At 42.6% G+C, this 21,183-nt stretch overlaps 1 protein-coding gene across 3 annotated transcripts in view; it reads left to right on the top strand.

Annotated features, from left to right (window-relative positions):
* ABCC5 (ATP binding cassette subfamily C member 5) overlaps positions 1–21,183 on the top strand; it is a 79,992-nt gene that overhangs the window by 44,685 nt on the left and 14,124 nt on the right. For all 3 annotated transcript variants that reach the window (XM_040251875.1, XM_040251890.1, XM_040251882.1), the window contains exons 16-26: positions 563–706; positions 1,492–1,594; positions 5,204–5,388; positions 5,778–5,924; positions 6,196–6,325; positions 7,796–7,949; positions 8,041–8,169; positions 9,886–10,072; positions 11,763–11,852; positions 14,031–14,220; positions 19,341–19,500. In XM_040251875.1, coding sequence (XP_040107809.1) covers positions 563–706; positions 1,492–1,594; positions 5,204–5,388; positions 5,778–5,924; positions 6,196–6,325; positions 7,796–7,949; positions 8,041–8,169; positions 9,886–10,072; positions 11,763–11,852; positions 14,031–14,220; positions 19,341–19,500 — 1,619 coding nt within the window. The remainder of the gene's footprint in view (positions 1–562; positions 707–1,491; positions 1,595–5,203; positions 5,389–5,777; positions 5,925–6,195; positions 6,326–7,795; positions 7,950–8,040; positions 8,170–9,885; positions 10,073–11,762; positions 11,853–14,030; positions 14,221–19,340; positions 19,501–21,183) is intronic.

Raw genomic sequence — 21,183 nt, 5'->3', positions numbered from 1 at the left:
ATTCTGTTAACATCTATATGTGAGTGGGTACTGTTTAGGAAAAACAAGCTCTCTCACTCTGTCATTCCATAACAAGCAGCCACTTCAGAGAGCAGATCAAGGAGGTTGCCATCTGCTTTGCTTATGTTGTCAAGTTTAGGGGGCTAACCCCCCATTCTGCCACAGAAAGTCTACTTATGTGTACTTCTGCGTCTAGTAAAGGGATATAAAGTTTAATATAAGACTGTGTGGCTTCATCAGCAGATTTATATCAAAAACTGGAGAACCTGCTTTTTGCACTATATCATAAGACAGGATAAACTAAAGCAGGAGTTCTCAGTCTTAGCTCTCTGTTGTGGGGGCCTGTCCTGTGCATCCCTGGCATCTATCTACCAGATAGCAGTAGTACCCCCTCCCCCCCCACCAAATTGTAACAATCCAAAATGTCTCCAGATACTGCCAGGTGTCCCCTGCGGGGGGCTTGGTCCCCTCCAGGTGAGGCCCGCTGAAGTAAGGTGTAGGTGTTTGGATATATTTGCACAAATAATCAGCCACACTACGTTGTCCCTGTCTTTGTCTCCAGTACCTGGCTGACTGTGATGAAGTGATCTTCATGAAAGAGGGCTGTATTACAGAAAGAGGCACTCATGAGGAATTGATGAATCTAAATGGTGATTACGCTACTATTTTTAATAACCTGTTGCTGGGAGAGACACCCCCAGTTGAGGTAAGATTTGCGTGGTGTGTGTGTGTGTCTTTCTAGTGAGAGACAGATGTTACCACAGTGAATGATGGAGAAATCTCTGCTGAACTCATTGTCCGTGTCTTGCTGGCAGGGGCCCTGTCTTCCAGGTTCCAGACGACTATGCTTTAGGCCATACACTGGTTCTGTTCTAGGAGGGCAGGACTGGGACTAGAGAACCAGGGTCTTCTGTCACTGAGAATTCATCAGTAAGGCAATGACAAGGAAAAGGATGTGGGCTCCGTGTGTGCTATTGTTCAGTCATAACTTAATTTCTTAACCTCTATTAAATCCTAACCAGAGCATTACGAAAGCTCCTTTCTTAACAATCAAATGAATAATGTGGCAGGGAAGAGACATTAAATCCTGCTTACATTTGAAAATTATCCATGGTGTCTTGGCTGCCAAGTTGGCACTTATTAACTAGCACCGACTGTGTCCCAATTACTGGTTTAGGCACTTTATAGATGTCATCCAGCTGATACTTTGCACAAGTTAGAGTGGATAAGAATAGCATAAAATCTACTGTGTTTGGAATTTAGGTCTTTAATGACTTTGGGGAGAGCAGGGTCTATGGAATGGCCAGAACCCAGACCTCAAAGATGTCAAGAGTTAGGGAAGTTACGTAAGTTAACTTTTAAGAAGTTGGACATGTCTCTTTTCAATAAGAGCAGCAACTCCATGGATGATTTGCTAACATGTCCTTTGGACATTTATCTGAATGGCCATATCATGATAACTGGAGACACTTTTTTTTTTTTTTTCATTAGATTAATTCAAAAAAGGAAACCAGTGGTTCACAGAAGAAAACACAAGAGAAGGGTCCTAAAACAGGATCAGTAAAGAAGGAGAAAGCAGTGAAGCCAGAGGAAGGTAATGAACCTTTTTGAGAATTATCATTAAAGTTTTTGCTTTTCTTTTGTTTTGGCATTTTATTTGCATATATGTAGCCCTGGGATTTCTTTGGAAGGAATGATGCTAAAGCTGAAACTCCAGTACTTTGGCCACCTCATGCAAAGAGTTGACTCATTGGAAAAGACTCTGATGCTGGGAGGGATTGGGGGCAGGAGGAGAAGGGGACGACAGAGGATGAGATGGCTGGATGGCATCACTGACTCGATGGATGTGAGTCTGAGTGAACTCCAGGAGTTGGTGATGGACAGGGAGGCCTGGCGTGCTGTGATTCATGGGGTCGCAAAGAGTCGGACACAACTGAGCGACTGAACTGAACTGAACTGATTACATCCCTAGAAAAACGATCCCATGGTTTTCCCTCTAGTGTGTTTTCACACACTTGCTTTTTCATGGTCCATGATGCCAGATGAGATTGTCAGTACAATGAAAATGATGGGATGGGAAATCCCGTTTTTCCACATATTTGAGTTGCCCATCATATCTGGGGCTGATCCCTCCTCACTTGTTTAACCTGCCCATGAGGTTCACAGCAATTTTCCCAGCCCTGTGATCATCAGTTAAATTTGCCATTATAACCACACTTCACCATCAAGTCAAAAGCCTGATGATGACTGTGGCTCATGGACTAGTAAGAACCTGGTGCTTGCCTCTCTTTTTGGCATTGATGATGCTCTTGAGGTCATCAGCCAGCGCCAGTACAGCAGTGCAGAAAAATGATGTAAAGTGTGTCATTAAAGTTTATCAGAAATTATGCCATGTAGCAGTTCATGCTGCCTGATATCATTGTCTGTTGTGGAACACCTGGCCTTATATATCTAGAATAACAAGATTGTTATATGATTATTGGGAGACCATGAGGCAACTTCTGTTTGCGCAAACAGACCAAGGCAATAAAAATGACCTTTACTCCTATGCCTTTTTTTGCTCTGCAGGGTGGAGTGAGGTGTAGGTAGTCATAGCTGAGTCATCTTGACTATGGAAAAATTGAGTCATGGGTAGAGGTATACCTTTCTTTCCTGTGATTCATCTCTGCTCTTTAAAAGTCATGCCAACCAAAGCAAAGGCATGCCAGCTCTAAGAATGCCCACATCCTCAGTTAACCCCTCTCTGCCCCTCTCCTGGTACAGTGATCACTCCTTGGCTTGTCCCAAGCAGGCACCAGCAGGGCTGTGGTGAAGAGTTACAGCCAAGATTTTTCCTGCTTGATTTTCCTAGCCAGTCTCCTTGGTCCTGTTTTTTAAACCCTTCATCTTATCAACCAAAACAAATCTTGAGAGTTAGAGAAGCTGTTTGCAATACCTTAGGCATTTTCACTTTTGTAAATAATAAATAGAAATGCATTCCCGTTTTAAAGCTATTTCTTCTGTGTTACCTTCTCACCTGACATGTTGAATTCAGGACTTTTTTTTTCTGGTTTGCCGTGTTGTTTTCATTTCCTTGGTCTTAAAACTGCAGCAGACATTGGGTGTTAGGAGTAGACCATACTGATTCTTTTCTTTCTTTTAATAAGCCCTGTATGAGCTCTTGAATTCAGGTGTGATTGGAGATACCTTACTCTCACAAAGCAAACACAGCACAGAAGGCTGAGAGATCTGTCAATTCCTGCCACAGGCAGTAGGAAAAAACAGAATGTCTTTAGGGGAAATGTGACCTAGAGACTTTCGAGGCCTGTGTGGCTTGTTCCAAGATAATTGCATAGCATGTGTGATAAAGAGGTGGGGCTTTCTCTGTATTCTCTTGTCAACATCAATCTCCTGACCAGTCCAGGGAGCCCCTAGGAAATATCTTTAAATGTTTTTTCTCCTCCCACAGACAGTCACCCCATCCTACTGAATTTACTTCCTGAATACTCCATCCCCATGGCCACAACCCTGGTTTTCGGCCAGTCAGTTCAGTCGCTCAGTTGTATCTGACTCTTTGTGATCCCATGGACTGCAGCACGCCAGGCTTCCCTGTCCATCACCAACTCCTGGAGCTGACTCAGACTCATGTCCATCAAGTCAGTGATGGCACCCAACCATCTCATCCTCTGTCATCTCCTTTTCTTCCTGCCTTCAGTCTTTTCCAGCATCAGGGTCTTTTCCAGTGAGTCCATTCTTCACATCAGGTGGCCAAAGTATTGGAGCTTCAGCTTTAGCATCAGTCCTTCCAATGAGTATTCAGGACTGATTTCCTTTAGGATTGAGTGGTTTGATCTCCTAACTGTCCAGGGGACTCTCAAGAGTCTTCTCCAACACCACAGTTCAAAAGCATCAATTCTTCGGTGCTCAGCTTTCTTTATGGTCCAACTCTCATGTCCATACATGACTACTAGAAAAACTGCAGCTTTGACTAGACAGATCTTTGTCAGCAGAGTAATGTCTCTGCTTTTTAATATGCTGTCTAGGTTGGTCATAGCTTTGCTTTCAAGGAGCAAGCATCTTAATTTCTTGGCTGCAGTCACCATCTGCAGTGATTTTGGAGCCCAAGAGAATAACCCTGGTTCTGACCTTTATCATCTCCCACCGAGACTGTTACAGTTGCCTCCTTTTAAATCTGTCTTCCACATGAACAACTAGGAGATCTAGTTAAAAACAGGAGACCAGCCAACTGCCTGGGGCCTTAGGCCTTTCAGTGGCTTCCCAGTTTCAAAGCAGCATTTTTAAAATCTTTTTCCTGATGTGGCACAGATAGAAAACCCATTCTTTGTCTGAGATGCTGGGATGCATGGAAGAGGCTGCCTGAGGTGGCTGGTCTGGCCATCCCAGGCCCATCTCCTACAGTAGGGCTGGGAGTCAAATCTCTACATCCCTGTAGCGCATTCTCTTGAGAAGTTCTTATCTGAAGGATAATGTTCAAATGCCTTTATCCTCTAACCACAGCCTGCTTAATCAGCCTTATCTCCCGCCACTCCTTAGGCACACAGAATGTTCTAGCCATGCTGAGTTGGATATCTGTGTATACTGATTTCCTGTTTCCTCACACCTACGCCCATCATTTCCCCACCTGGCTGACTCTGGCTTACCTTTCATTATGGGGATTTTCCCTGGCAGTCCAGTGGGTAGGACTCCACACTTTCATTGCAGAGGGTGTAGGTTCAACCCTGATAGGGGAACTAAAATCTGAGTCATGCTATGCAGCTGAAAAAAAAAAAAAAAAAAAAAGACACAATATGGACCATGTAGAAAGTCTCACCTGGAACCTCCCTGCTAAGCCCCTCACAGCTCCCCCAAGTAGGTTATGTGCACTTCCTGAATGTTCCCATGCTGCCCTGCAAGTAGTACCAGCATTGAGCTTAGCACATTTTATTATAATTTTGTACTTATTTATCTGTATGTGGATGATCTGAGCCAGGGACCTGGTCTTAATCCTCTTTGCCTCTCCAGGGCTTATTCCTGGGCCTGGTTCATAGTAGGTACCTGGTAGATAGATATTAAATGGATAAATGAATGGCCCTGGAAAGGGAGAAATAATTCCAGCCTAGAGCTCTGTGAAACTGTGGGCTTTGGTTCTACTCTTCTACAGGTGACTTCGTTTTAGAAAAGCAGCTTTTCCTTTCTGAATTACGTTTCTCTTTTCCTCACCTAGGGCAGCTCGTGCAAATGGAAGAGAAGGGGCAGGGCTCTGTGCCCTGGTCAGTGTATGGTGTCTATATCCAGGCTGCTGGGGGCCCTTTGGCGTTCCTGGTCATTCTGTCCCTTTTCATGCTGAATGTGGGCAGCACCGCTTTCAGCAACTGGTGGTTGAGTTACTGGATCAAGCAAGGAAGTGGGGTAAGATTCCTCATTGATGGGAAAATTGTATGTCTAAAAATATGGCCGTCTCTTCATATTCCCTGGCTCATCTTAGGGAAAGTGCTCTAGTTTTCTGTTAAAAGAGGTAATTAAACCCAGGATTAAAGAGATGAGTCCCTAAGATAACCTCACCAGGTAGTTGCTCCCTGACCAACTCACAGAGCAGTAGCGCTTACCAGGAGCACATCTATAGGCTCTCTGTTGTCATTAGAGAAGAGAAGGGGAACAGGCAAAGCCTGCCTTGTGTTTATCTCTACCAGCTCCCAGAGTTTGTTTCCTGTACCGTGCCTTGAGCCAAGAGTGGCCCTGACAAGGGCTTCTTGGATGTCCCTAAGGGTCTTGCCTCACAGAACCTTGCTTCCGAACAGAACACCACTGTGACTCAAGAAAACAGGACGTCTGTGAGCAACAGCATGAAGGACAATCCTCTCATGCACTACTATGCCAGCATCTACGCCCTCTCCATGGCAGTCATGCTGATCCTGAAAGCCATTCGCGGAGTGGTCTTTGTCAAGGTATGTACTGGGGCCTCTGCTCCTCTTCTCGCTGGTGGCTGTGTGGTCAGGCTTCTGCCTGGCACCTCTTGGGTTTATTCTGAGTTGGGGAGCTCCTCTGAAGCAGGATGCCTCTTGCCCAAGTGACCTGCATCCCGTCAGCCTTAGCCCTTTCCGGTTAGCCACCTCCTTCCTCCATAGCCACTTGCCCTTCTCTGGCTTTGGACCCATGGAGTGGGTACTGAGCCTGCTGAGTCCTGAGTCTCTGATTGCTCTGTACTCTGCTCCTCAGGGCACATTGCGAGCCTCCTCCCGGCTCCATGATGAGCTTTTCCGAAGAATCCTCCGAAGCCCTATGAAGTTTTTTGACACTACCCCCACAGGAAGAATTCTCAACAGGTTTTCCAAAGACATGGATGAAGGTATTTCTCACTGCTTCTCTCTGTTGTGCTCCAGAGCACGAACCACCCAGCACAGTGGCTGCAATATTTGCATCAGGAACATGTTAGCTTGGGCATTTCCTCCATGTTGCAATTTCTCTTTAGGCTAAGAACCTATCTGATTTTTCATCTTTCATGTGAGCTCTTATTTGATCTTATTTAACCTGAAAACCAGTTCAGAGGGCTGAGCATAAAGGCTTTGGACAGGGTGTCTGAGAGTCCAAAAGACATATTTACTTGTGGGTGGTATGTAGGTTCCTGGACAGGTTTGCTGGATGCTGAATGCTTCATGGGCTGTGCCAGCACCAGAACTTAAATACACTTGACCCTTGAACAACAGGGTGGTTGAGTCTGCGGATATGAAACTGTGGATGAGGAACCACATCTATGGAGGGCTGACTGTAGATTACATGCAGATTTTTGACTGCATGGAGGGTCTGTGCCTCTAACCCCCATGTTATTCAAAGGTCAGCTGTACTCCCATAGCCCGTAATAATAGTGATGCTACCTGACATTTTTTGAGGGCTTACTATGTTACAAGCAGTTTTACATGCATTATCCTAGCCATCATAGCAGTCCCGTGAGGTGTGGGTATCATTTCACCCACCGAATGCATGGGAAAGCTGATATCTAGAAAGGCTGACTTGCTCAAGATGGCACAACTATTAAATAGCTAGCTGGGAATTGAGCTCAGATCTTTTTGACCCCAGAACTAATGTTTTTAACTACTTACTGTGCTGCCTCCATAGAAGGAGTTTGTTTCACATGTTGATAGGCCAATGTATAGCTATGGCCAGAGGTAACAAGAGATCAAAACCATCACTGATACACAAAACAGTGATACACATGTGAGTAATATGATCACGTTTGTATTAAACTCACATATGCACAAATGAATAGCAAAGAGACTGATGAAAATCAGTGGTATCAACATGTCTCAGATTTGTATGAAAATAGGTGGGGGGAGGAGATGTCCAAAAATGGGTGAAGAAAATGTTAACTCTTGAAGGTTCTATACTCTTCCAGTTTTTTGTATGTTTAAAATTTTTGTGTATGTTTAAAATTTTCCATGAAAAGTTTCTTAAATGTTAGCAGCAGTTCATTCATATTGGTAAGAATAAGACTATGTTTATTTAATTTTTTGCATATTTATTTTCCAAATATTTTATAGCAAACATATATTACTTTGCAAAGTGGAAAATGTTTAAGGGGGTTGGGCAGCACAGTGAAACAAAAAGAGGGCACAGGTGAGAAAGATCACTTAAATGCTCTTGGGACAAGAAGAATTAGAGCAACTACATTTCCAGATTTTTATTTGATCAGACTATTTAAAATACAAAAAAAGTCACAAATTTCAGATATGGCTCTTTGGGAGCCTCTTTTTGTTTTTTAAGAATTCTGGCTGTTTATGGATCCCAGCATCTGACACATGTTCCTTTACCGTTTCCCCAGTCGACGTGCGCCTGCCGTTCCAGGCCGAGATGTTCATTCAGAACGTCATCTTGGTGTTCTTCTGTGTTGGAATGATCGCAGGAGTTTTCCCGTGGTTCCTTGTGGCAGTGGGGCCCCTTGTCATCCTCTTTTCAATTCTGCACATTGTCTCCAGGTAAACAGGAAGTCTTTGTGTCTTTCAGTGCAAAGGGTGAAGCCAGAGTTGCCAGTCCACCCCTCTGACACAGAACTCGTTCTCTCTCCAGGGTCCTGATCCGAGAGCTGAAGCGTCTAGATAATATCACGCAGTCACCCTTCCTCTCCCACATCACATCCAGCATACAGGGCCTTGCCACCATCCACGCCTACAACAAAGGGCAGGAATTTCTGCACAGGTTAGTTCCATGGGGGCCAGAGGGCTCATCAGGGAGCCAACATCTCAGCATTTAATGAGAGTTTAAGAAGCCTTTCAAAGTCAAAATTGGGGATTATAAAGCTCATTACTAAGAGTATTAGTGATTTAATGATCTCTGCTGATTAAGATTCACTTGCTTGGTGAAACTCCCTTCTGAGCAAATGGGAAGACAAACACAGATTTGGAGTCTTTATTAGCTTTCAGTTCTGAATGGCTATATTTGACAGAGTTTTGCTCCTTTTTTTTCTTGGAAAAGTAAGATATTCATAGACAATAGATTGACATTTTATTTAGTTGTTAATATTGTTTGTGTGAGAAATTTCTGTACCTATATAGTCATTGTGGAGATATATGTTAACTAGAGGTTGAACTAGACTAAATGTCCTTCAGTAGAAGACTGGTTAAATAGGCTATGGTGTCCCCATATAATGGAATATTATGTGACCCCTAAAAAGAATGAGACTGCTTCCTAGGTATTGATGTGGAATGATCTCCAAGTTATATTAGATGAAAGAGCAAGATACAGATGTACATGTATAGTTTGCTCCTTTAAATATGTGTCTATAACCTTTAGAATATCTGAAAGAACACACAGGAAACTAACAGCTGCCACTGGACAGTGGAAGTGAGTAGCTGGAGGAGGGCAGGAGAAAGACTGACTTTTCATGGTAAAACTTTTTGTACCTTGTGAATATTCTGTCTTATAGAGTATATAGTTCATTCCAAAAATTAAGTAATTAACATTAAAAAGTAACTCTAGGATAGAAAGGTTTGGTTAAATAATTCTGAAAAATCTATCCTAACTTTAAGCAAAAAAAAGGGTAAAACATGTTGACCATGTACATGTGTAGGTATGTACCCACATAAACGTGAGGGCATTGGAAAAATACTGGGAGGAAATGGAGCAGAATATGGATTCTGGTTTTAGCTGAGTGGTGAGAGTACTGGAATTTTACATTTCCCTCTCTTTTATTGTGTTTCCTAAATTTTCTCTAAAGTGCACATATCTTCTTATAAGGAGGAAAGGGATTTTCTTTAAGGCAAAGTATCTTTGCCTACCCAGGCCTCCCACTCTGGAGTTCTAGTTGTGTGTGACCCCAGACCCTCAGGTGGGCTGAGAGCTGCTCTCTAGGACCCCTGATGACAGAGGGTCTCCTTCCTGCAGTGACAAAGGTTGTCTTGGTCTTTCTGTTCTGGTTTAACTCACTGCTTCTGGTTCTTTGCTCCATGGCCTTGGGAAACAAGTATGTCAGCAGACCATTTCCACTTTCTCGTATTCAGTCCAAGAGTCTTTTTCCTGCTCTTGTGCCATTTCTGCAGTTTGCATTTGTAATCTCTCTTTCCTCAAGAAAATGACCACTGACCCAGAACAATTCTCTAAAGCTTAAACAGCCTCTTTATTTGGTCTTCTTCCCTCTTGCTTTCCCTGTGCTGTTGAAGTAGATATGTTTTTCCTAGTATCTGGAATATGTTTCTTTCAAAGGGTAAAACTAGGAAACCCCTGTGTCTTCCTGTGTGTGAAGCCAGGAATACTCTGCACTCCTTAAGTTTCCATATCACTCTCCTGGTTACAAGCAGTAGTGTTATACTTTAGCATTAGCCTTCTACCCAGAACCCACCAGTGCTTTGGCATCCTCCATGACTGGAGTTGTGTGGTACTTTATTTACTTTATTAGGTGTTCTGTCTTCCTCACAGGTACCAGGAGCTACTGGATAACAACCAGAGTCCTTTCTTCCTGTTCACTTGTGCGATGCGGTGGCTGGCGGTGCGGCTGGACCTAATCAGCATTGCCCTGATCACCACCACTGGGCTGATGATTGTTCTCATGCATGGGCAGATTCCCCCGGCATATGCAGGGCTTGCCATCTCCTATGCTGTGCAGGTTAGTCTTTGGGATGAGGGCATTGTCTTTCTCATACATTGGCCTAGGAGAGGCCTGGTAGGCGGCTCTGCCCTAAGCTGTTGTTTTACCTCTGGCTCCTAGAGCTTCTCCCCATCTGCTTTGGCAGTAGCACTGTGGACTGGAACACAGTCAGCCCTCCACATCCCCGAGTTCTGCATCCGTAGAGTCAACCAACTGCAGACCAAAGATATTTGGGTGGGAAAAATTCCAGATAGTTCCAAAAACTGAATTTACTATAGATATACAACTATTTATGTAGCACATTGTATTTATAACTATTTACCAAGTCTTTACATTGCATTAGGTATTATAAGTAATCTAGAGATGACTTAAAGGATACAGGAGAATGTCTGTAGGTTGTAGGCAATTACTAGGCCATTTTATATAAGGGGCTTGAGCATCCTTGGATTTTTGATAGAATCCTGGAACCAATTCCCCACGAATGCTGAAGGTTGACTTTATGAGAATAAAGGGATTTAACTCTGTTGCATGTGTTTATGAAGTAGGTGCTGTTTTTTCTTGAATAACCAGATTTTGAAAATTGTTTCTTAATTGTAGATTTATGTCTTCACTAACCTTTCTTCTCTGGCCTCTTCCTAGTCTTCTAAAAAATACATATCCTCAATATACTACTTCTGTGTGTTTTATTTTCAGGCCCCAAATTTTCCCAGTACTGTTATATACGTAAACCTTTTTGGTTCTTAGGGATGGTTGAAGGTCTTCAAATAGCTCAGAGAACAGTGGGGAACTTAGCACTGACTAGATAGTTAAAGATGATAAAGAATTGTTACTAACTTTTTAAAGATATGGTAATGGTTTTCAAGGAGATTTTAAATTTTAGAGAGATAGAAGCTGAAGTATTTATGGATAAGACTTAGGCTATATGAGATTTGGTTCCAGACATATGGAAGGATGGGGTAGTACAGATGAAACAATGCTGGTTGTAAGTTGATAATTTTTTTAAGATGAATGTTTGATACGTGGGAGCCCATTATACTGTCCTCTCTATTCTTATATATGTTTGACATTTTTCTATATTGGAAAGATAAAAATAAGTGGCCAGAGGAAACCTAAGAAGAGATCTATATCTTTACAGATACTCAAAGGTATTTGTCCATGTCTCGCAGACTTAACTTGATTCTTGGAGGGCTGGGGGTGGGGCATGGGAGAAATCTGTGTTATATATACTTCTGTTTCAGAGTCCTCAGTCTGGGGTACACAGACTGGGGCTCTGCATTCAGTTTTGACCCAGTCTCATTTCTGCTGACCTTCCTGGAAGCATTCTCACTGCTGCTCACAGGTTGATACAGTCTCCATTTATTGTTGCTGCTATTTCCAGGTATAGGTTCAATTATGAAGCCCAGAAATTATTCAGCTACAGCTGAATTTCTGGAAATGTATAAACAGACAGAAAGCCTTTAGGTATAGAAAAGTTAGTGCCAGTACTGCAGTACCACCTGGATTCACTGAGAGTTGCAGTTGACTGGGGGCTATTAGGCATTGTCTTAAACATTTAAAGAATGATTTGGTCCCTAAAGCCAGCTGCTGTCTATCCACAGTTAGTTCTCACAATTGAGTTGTGATCCCTGAGGTGAAGGAGGTTTGCTGGCATTCCCTTCGTGTATATTAATAATAAATTCTCTCTTGGATTGTTGTTTTCCATGATCAGTTGACAGGGCTGTTCCAGTTTACTGTCAGACTGGCATCGGAGACAGAAGCTCGCTTCACCTCAGTGGAGAGGATCGACCACTACATCAAGGTCAGGCTCCTGCAGGCCTCCTGGCTGCAGTCTGACTTTTCGGGCAGCAGTTTTACCCTTTCACCGCCTGGAATAAATGTCCCAGGAAGATGCTTGTTTTTTCTGCCTCATCTTGTCCCACAGGAGAGGCAGCATCTCTCCACTATGCATGGAATGCAAAAGAGAATAGCATAAGATTTTCCTAAGTATATTTGTGAATTGTGGTCTGATTGAGAACTTACATTTATCATCTAATTTCCAAAGTGTTCCTAACCTCATTAATTCAGTTAAGCAGACTAATGTAATATTTTCCTTATACTATTTAAAACCAGGTGTTATTTCAAGTCTTAGTCTAGTTCATTTGGTTCTTAACCAGGGATGGCCATCAGAGTCCCATATGGAGCCTGAGGCAAAGACTAACATGGGCCTCATCTCTAAAGATTCTGATGCAATAGATTTGAGATAGGACCCAGACTTCTGGAGTTTCAGTGGCTCCATGCCTAATTCTATACTGTGTTCACAGTTCAGAAACCAGTTAACTGCACTGGTACTGAGATGATCCAGCTCTTCCCACCTTCCCCCAGGAACCCCTGCAGTCCTTCAGTGGGGCGGTATCTTCCTCCTAGTTGAAGGTCTGAAAGCAGTTTTCTGTAGAGAGAAACAGAGTCTTGAGTAGTTAACATTCTCACGTTGAACTCATTTCTCAGGAGTTACCTATTTTGCAAACTGCCCAGAGACTTTATTTTCATTTGTATCATCATTTACATGGGCAGAATACATTGCAACTTCCAACTAGAATATTGACTTACAAACACTGTTTTGAAGAACTGCCCTTTCACTGAGAACTAGTATGTTATGTAACTGCTTTTTCTAGCAAGGACATGTCCCACTGATTTGTTTTGGCAATGAACCTGATCAGTCGTAGGATATTTCTGAAACTTATAAATGACTATTATCAGGAAGAATGGCAGATAGCTATCTGGTAAATCTGCTAATAGCCATTTATGTTTATACATGAGCCTCTTGGCTGGGTACTCTGGTCTGTGGGCAATTTGTGACTGTACATGTTGTGTTTGATTTAGTATCACTGTTGGTGTGGGTCTCTTGCTGGAAAGGTCAGGGTGATGGTCAGCCATGGTACAGAGTGTACTTTGCACAAATCAGTCACATTCCTGAGAACTGGTTCCCTGCTGCCGATCCACAGCCTGGAAGCCTGTCCCAACACAGTTTTAGACTTGAGTCCCTACCCCCAGCCACCAGAGCACTGCAGTCTTTGACCTTTACTTCCCTGTGAGGCTATAGGCTCCATGACTAATCGCCAGAGAGTTTTAAAAACATGGGGAGGTGTGACTATAGATGGCCAAAATTGCCCAATAATTATTATTAAGCACAGCATTATTAAGCTGGAATGGATTTCTAAAATCATCTAATCCAGTCCCTAGAGTTTACAGATAAGAAACTAAGACAAAGATTGAAGAATTGGTGTATCCAGTTCACGCAGCTGTTCGTGGTAGAGTTGGGATTAGTGTCTGAATCTCCTGGATTGACTGAGATGGCTCAGAGTGCTAGGCTCTCATTAAATGTTCCATGAATGCTAGCTTTGAGTTTCGTTTCAGTTCAGTTCAGTTCAGGTGCTCAGTCATGTCTGACTCTTTGCGACTCCATGAATCGCAGCACGCCAGGCCTGCCTGTCCATCACCAACTCCTGGAGTTCACTCATGCTCACGTCCATTGAGTCAGTGATGCCATCCAGCCATCTCATCCTCTGTTGTCCCCTTCTTCTTCTGCCCCCAATCCCTCCCAGCATCAGAGTCTTTTCCAATGAGTCAACTCTTCGCATGATGTGGCCAGAGTACTGGAGTTTCAGCTTTAGCATCATTCCTTCCAAAGAAAGGCCATTGGTTTTCAAATGATGGAACCCATTTCAAGGGGAATGTTTTCAAAGAATTCCACTAAAATCTGCTGTGGCTAAAGAGGGATAGAAGGCCATTGTAAACTGCCAAGGGTAGAGGCAATTGTTCTCTGTCTCTGTTTATTGGTGATGAGCGTTTACTGCCAGGGACTCTTTCACAGCCAGGGAACAGGGCAGCAGCTCTCTCTATGGTTGCTATGGGTAACCTGGTCTTACTTCTGTGACAAAACCTTGCAGCTACCCTAGAATCTGTGGTCAGTCTGAACTGGCCTTTTCTGTCTCCCCAGACTCTATCTTTGGAAGCACCTGCCAGAATTAAGAACAAGGCTCCCTCCTCTGACTGGCCCCAGGAAGGAGAGATCACCTTTGAGAATGCAGAGATGAGGTACCAAGAAAATCTCCCTCTGGTCCTGAAGAAAGTGTCCTTCACCATCAAACCCAAGGAGAAGATTGGCATCGTGGGTCGAACAGGATCAGGTAAGGATCCCCTCTCTGAAGAAATGTTTGAATCAACCAGAGTCAAGTTTAGGGCCCACGATTTGCTGTTTATTGACTATCACTCTCATCTCTTCAAACCAGATTCCTGTTAGATGAGTAATTAGTGTCTCACATCTCTGAAACCACTTTTTTTTTTCTTCCCACATAATTTTTATTTAGTTGCAATCATAGGATATGTATGGAGTAGGGAATGGAAAACCAATTCAATATTCTTGCCTGGGAAATTCCATGGACAGAGGAGCCTGGCAGACTACAGTCCATGGGGTTGCCAAGAGTCAGACATGACTGACCATGTGAGCATGTGTTCACACACACAGGATATGTAAAAGATGGTGTTATACTTTTTAAATTTAATTTTCATAAGGTGAAACCACTTTTTGAGGTTTATTTTCCACACTGCTTCAAAACATTTAATATTTTTTCTAATCATCAAAGTATACATTCTCAATGCAGAGCACTTGAAACGTGTCAGTTCAGTTCAGTTCAGTGGCTCAGTCATGTTCGACTCTGCAGCCCCATGGACTGCACCACGCCAGGCCTCCTTGTCCATCACCAGGTCCCGGGGCTTGTTCAAACTCATGTCCATCGAGTCAGTGATGCCATCCAACCATCTCATCCTCTGTCATCCCCTTCTCTTCCTGCCTTCAATCTTTCCTAGCATCAGGGTCTTTTCCAATGAGTCAGTTCTTCACCACAGGTGGCCAAAGTATTGGAGCTTCAGCTTCAGCATTAGTCCTTCCAATGAATATTCAGGACTGATTCCCTTTAGGATTGACTGTTTGATCTCTTTGCAAAGGGACTCTCAAGCATCTTCTCCAACACCGCAGTTCAAAAGCATCAGTTCTTTGATGCTCAGCTTTCTTGTGGCCCAATTGTCACATTCATACATGACTACTAAAAAACCATAGTTTTGACAAGATGGACCTTTGTTGGCAAAGTAATGTCTCTGCTTTTCAATATGCTGTCTAGGTTGGTCATAACTTTTCTTCTAAGGAGCAATTTCATGGCTGCAGTCACCATCTGCAGTGATTTTGGAGCCCAAGAAAATAAAGTCTGTTACTGTTTCCATTCTTTGCCCATCTATGAAGTGCCAACTATGCCATGAAGTGATGGGCCCAGGTGCCATGATCATAATTTTTTGAATGTTGAGTTTTAAACCAGCTTTTTCACTCTCCTCTTTCACTTTTATCAAGAGGCTCTTCAGTTCCTCTTCACTTTCTGCCATAAGGGTGGCGTCATCTGCATATCTGAGGTTATTGATATTTCTCCCAGCAAACTTGATTCCAGCTTATGCTTCATCCAGCCCGGCATTTTGCATTATGTACTCTGCATATAAGTTAAATAAGCAGAGTGACAGTATACAGCCTTGATGTACTCTTTCCTAATTTGGAACCAGTCGGTTGTTCCATGTCCGGTTCTAACTGTTGCTTCTTGACCTGCATACAGATTTCTCAGGAGGCAGGTAAAGTGGTCTGGTATTTCCATCTCTTGAAGAATTTTCCAGTTTGTCGTGATCCACACAGTTAAAGGCTTTGGCTTAGTCAATAAAGCAGAAGTAGAATATTTCTGGAAACGTATAGCAAAATACAAAAGGTGAAAGGTACACATAACTCCACTACCCAGAGATAATTAACTGCTAGCATTTTGGTGGATATCTTATTAGGCTATCAACAAATGTATTTTACAAAAATGAGGTACTTTTACCCACACTGTTTCATGGCCTATTTATAAAATTACCACGTATTTTCCATGTCAATTAATATTCTATGACATGATTTCTATGCAGTATGACATAAAATTCTGTTTTATGGATATATCATAATTTATATTAACCCAGATCCAATTGAAGGGCAGTGAGTTGTTGTCAATTTTTCACTTTTATGAATAGCACCACAGCAACATCCTTATTTCTATGAAGTCAAAATATACAAAAAGCTTAAGGTCTTTGTGATGTGTTACAAGTATAGTCTCATATTTATTAGAAGACAACATAGCTCTAAATAAGGAATCTATGTTCCTTCAAAGACAGAAATTATTTTCTTGATCTGACATCAGTTGTAAATAAATAGAGAATAGGCCATCATTTAGGCATTTTAGTTCCCTACTATTCTTAGAAGTGTTTCTTTCCGTCTTTCTTTCCTGAATAACATTTCAAGATTGAGTCTTGGCTTCTTTCACTAACCTGTTCACCCTTGTGTAAGAGTTCTCTCTGAGTCACTTCTCTTGAGCTTTCTGGGCTCTATGCTCCGTTGGCACCAAAACTCCTTTAGCTTTTTTTTTTCTTGCCATTAAAAAATAGTCTTTTCTAGTCAATTTACTTTAAAGAATGTGGTAAGCAGAAAAGAAAAGGCTATTTCCTGCTCCCTCTTTGAAGGCATTATTTCACGTCAAAACAAGATACAGCCTCTAGGTTTTTACACTGGAGAGAGAATGCCCAGCCATGAGGGTGACTGCACCCATGGCTCTTACTTTGCTCCCTCCCATAAATTCCCTCTGCTGCATTGGCTCACCTAAAACCTCTGACCTCCCTTCTTGTGATGTCCTTTTAACACACTAAGACAGATCAAAAATTTCACCAAGACTTAGTAGATGAGAAATAAAAATAAAATAAAATAATTCTAAATAGCCTGACTTACAAAGTCTAAACTGTAATCTTAATAAGGTCCTTTCAAGACTGTGACATAGGTCCTGGCTCTCTGCCATGGTTATAACTACCTGAGGACATCATGGCTTTTTTTTTTACCAGGACATTCCATCTGTGCAAAGGTAGTCTAGATTCAGATCTTTTGTTAAAACAGAACAGCTTAACCTATTTATTTAAGCACTATGCCTTCTACCATTCCTTCAAGATTTATGGTGCTCAGATAAATGGTGCTTATCATTTATTTGAGCACCATTCCTTCCTTTGAGCATCATTTATTTGAGCACCTTAAATCTTGAACCACTGCCTTGGCACTGAAGGGGGCCTTCCACCTCCTCCCTTCTACCTGGGTGAGAGACCACTAGCCAGACCCCCAGTCCTGCAAAAGCCACTCTCAGGAGGAAAGGCTCCTTGAGAACTGTTCTGCTACATAGATTCGGGCTTCCCAACTCGCAGATGGACATGAAGACCCCTTCCGTAAGGAGATGGACAGTCAGGGTTCCCAGAGGTTGTTTGACAGGGGTCAGATCTAGACTGCAGGTCTGTGGCTACAGACACTGGGGCAAGGCAGATGTTTGTATCCTCACTGACCTCTGAGTAGACAGTCAGGAGGCTGCCATGAAGAGTCTTTAAGTACATGGAGGCAGAGCAGGGAAGGAGAGTCAAGAACCAGAAAACTGGGACTTCTCTGGCAGTCCAGTGGTTAAAACTCTGGCTTCCAATCTAGAGGGTATGAGTTTGATCCCTGATTGGAGAGCTAAGATCCTGTATGCCTCAGCGTGTGGCCAAAATTTTTTTTTTAATAAATAAATAGATAAATCAAACTAGTTTAAAAAAGGTTTTTTTTTTTTAAAGACAACCAGGAAAACTGCTCAAACAACTAAAAACCCATAGTTCTACATCTAAATTGTGGGTCTGACTTGCAGAAAGATAGACAGGACTATGTCAAACTTGTATTTTTTTTGATGGGGGAAGAGCACTGAGCTTTTTAAATATATATGTAAGTATTTAACAAAGTCGTTTCAGTTCTCAGAATCTGTTTCAAGGAAATTTTCTGAAGTCGTTTCAGTTCTCAGAATTTGTTTCAGGGAAATTTTCCGAGGTAGCAGCAGTTCGAGTGATGACAAGGTCACCATAGCATTATTCTGCTGCTACTGTCTGGTCACTAAGTCATGTCCAACTCTTTGCAACCCCATGGGCTGTAGCCTGCCAGGTTCCTCTGTCCATAGGATGTTCCCAGCAAGAATACTGGAGTGGGTTGTCATTTCCTTCTCCAGGGGATCTTCCCAACCCAGGGATCAAATTTGGCAGGCAAATTCTTTACTACTGAGCCACCTGGGAAGCCCTATAGCATTATTCTAGCAAGTTTTAATTAAACTACATGTGCAACATTAGAGGACTGTTTAAATAAGAGTACAGCCAGAGAATGGAAATTATTGTAGCCACTAAAACTTTATCTCAAAAAGGTAATAATATAATTGAGTGCATGCTATGTAATGTTAAGTGGAGAAGATAGTTACAATATTTCTCTGCTATCATCTCAACTCTTAAGGAAACAAACTAAAAGGAAATGTGTCAAAAAAATAAAAGCATGACTTTCCTGGCGGTGCAGTGGCTGGCGCTCTGTGCTCCTAGTACAGGGGTCCCGGGTCCAATCCCTGGTCAAGGAACTAGACTCCACGTGCAGCAACTTAAAAAAAAAGATCCCACAACTGAGATCCACTGTAGCCAAATAAATAAATAGATAATGTACATACATAATTTTTTTTAAAGCAGTAGTTAGATAATGGGAAATTGATGTTATCTGCTTGAATTGTTTATATCATTTTTTAAATGAAGAGTCAATTACGAAAGGCTATTCTACCTATCACTGTGATCCTGAACTTGCTATTTTATCCCCCAAACCTGCTTTTTTATATTTTCCTATCAGTTGAGAATCCACAGTCACTCATTTTCTCAAATCCCAAGCTCCTTTCCTTGTGTGTTTAGCCTAGAACTCCCTTCCCTAGCTTCGTGGCAGTGAAAGGCCTTGTCCTGTTTTTCTCTGCTGAAATAAGGGGACAGAAGAGAGACAACAGCTTGTCCTCTGACTTGCCTCAAGCTCCTAGCTCTTGGTTCTTGCCTGAGAAGCATCAAACCCTGTGTACCTGTACCTAAGGTGAAAAGGAGATGTTTTCCCATTTTACTCTCAGGAGAGTGTAATGGTCCCTCCCACTCCTTCTCAGGCTGCAGTATGTTGTATAAGCCTATATGCTCGGTAGCTCCAGAGAGTTCCTTGTTTTTTGTTTTTGTTTTTCTGGCTATCACTTTCTGCATTATCTGAGTTATCTACGTTATCCATCGAAATAATGATTGAACAGAAATAGAAAAATAGATGATGTTGCCCTGAGAAGAAGCCAGTTTTGTCTTCCCAGAATCTGCCAATCGAATGACTCTTGCCTGTCTTCTGACTTACCAGGGAAGTCCTCTCTGGGCATGGCCCTCTTCCGCTTGGTGGAGTTGTGTGGAGGCTGCATCAAGATTGATGGAGTGAGAATCAGTGACATTGGCCTTGCTGACCTCCGGAGCAAGCTCTCCATCATTCCCCAGGAGCCGGTTCTGTTCAGCGGTACTGTCAGGTGAGACCTCAGCACCATGCGCTTCGTGCCGTGTTGCAGGCCAGGTGAGCGGGATAGAGCCCCACCAGGGACTGAGATCCAGTGGCCTCTGGTGCGGCACTTTCCCACCACCGGGCACTCCCTGTTGCAGGAAGAGCAGCTCCACAGTACTAGTCACCTCATTAGTTAAGCAGGACCCGGGGGCCCTGCAGCGGGATGGTAAGAAGTCAGAGAGATCTGGACTCTCTGTCTTCAGACAAGTTGCTTAGCCACTCTAAGCTTGTTTCCTCCTCCATGAAATGGGGATGTTACTAAGATCTGTTGTGATGATTGAATGAATTTGTACAAATTTTATAGAAGCGTGGAGGCTGGCAGACGGCGAGCATTCTGTGCATGGAAGCAGCCACCATCATCCCTCGCTGTCCTCTCTCCTAGGGACACTCAAGAGTTGCAGTTCTCTCGATGGTTTTCAGGCATTATTACTACTCATGGTTTCTCATTTTCTTGTATCTTCTGCAAACTTTTGGTTCTCACTCTGGAATGATGCCCCTCTCTGAAATCTGCCAGATTGCCAAAGAAAACATTTCTTTTCTCGACCTGTTATAACAGTAACTATTAAGGAAATACGTTTAACCCCATTGTCTTTTCCTGTGCTTTATCAGGCTAGCCTTAAGCTTTTGCCTCCTAAAAACAATGAGTTTCCATAATTTGTGTCCATTTCTATTAAAGTTGACTCCCTAAATAAAAATAGCTTCAACCATATAGTTGACCTAGATAGCACTTCTTTTTTAAAATCACTCTAAAAGTGATATTGTCATTTTCTCTACTTTTTAGCAGTTTCCGAGAAAAGGTACCGATTTAATTTCAAATAACCACAGTGTTCAGAATTGTCTTTAAAACAGACTCATCCCCCCCACCCCCCACCACTTTTAGAAATGGCATTTGAACTCACTGATTTGAGGAGGTTCGGTAGATAAACTGAATTCTTACCTACATTTATGTGGGGTCAGTACTCTTGGGTGTGTTTATTTTGGCATTTCTCTAAAACACTAGTGAATTTGTATAGCACAGACTGGCTCTGTTGATGATGATAAATGAAAGTGTTAGTCACTCAAGTCATGTCTGACTCTTTGCAACCCCATGGACTGTAGCCCACCAGGCTCCTCTCTCCATGGAATTCTTCAGGCAAGGATACTGAATTGGGTTGCCATTCCCTTCTCCAGGGGATCTTTCCCACCCAGGGATTGAACCCTGGTCTCCCAAATTGCAGGCAGTTTCGATGATGATTAATCATTCCCCTTGGGTAAATAAATAACAAGGTCAAACAAGCAACATCAAAGAGAATTAGAATTTATTGAAGACTCAAGTCTAAAGTTAAGAAATTGCCACGGGAATGCCTTTGAGAATAAAATTGGCCTAATGATTTTCTGGCTCAGGACAAAAAAAACCCCATATTTTTAGTTTTTTAAAATCACCATTTAGAAGAGAACTAGAAAGTAAGACATGTTATAGACTTCCCATGAATATGCTGCTACCAAGAAGTATCAGTGTTCATTTCACATTTTTACAGCACTTCATTTAAGTCTGTGACTCGGCTTCTGGAGTTAACGGTTGAGAACTGACCTGCTGGCTGCTGTTTGTGGAACACTGTGGAAGCGCAGCCTGTTTAGGAGTCGGGGCCATTTGTTACCAGCTCCAGAGGCG

Source organism: Oryx dammah, unplaced genomic scaffold (assembly GCF_014754425.2).
Source record: "Oryx dammah isolate SB20612 unplaced genomic scaffold, SCBI_Odam_1.1 HiC_scaffold_2, whole genome shotgun sequence".
NCBI lineage: Eukaryota > Metazoa > Chordata > Mammalia > Artiodactyla > Bovidae > Oryx > Oryx dammah.
Note: the sequence above shows the minus strand (reverse complement) of the source record. Positions and strands in the feature narration are given on the sequence as shown.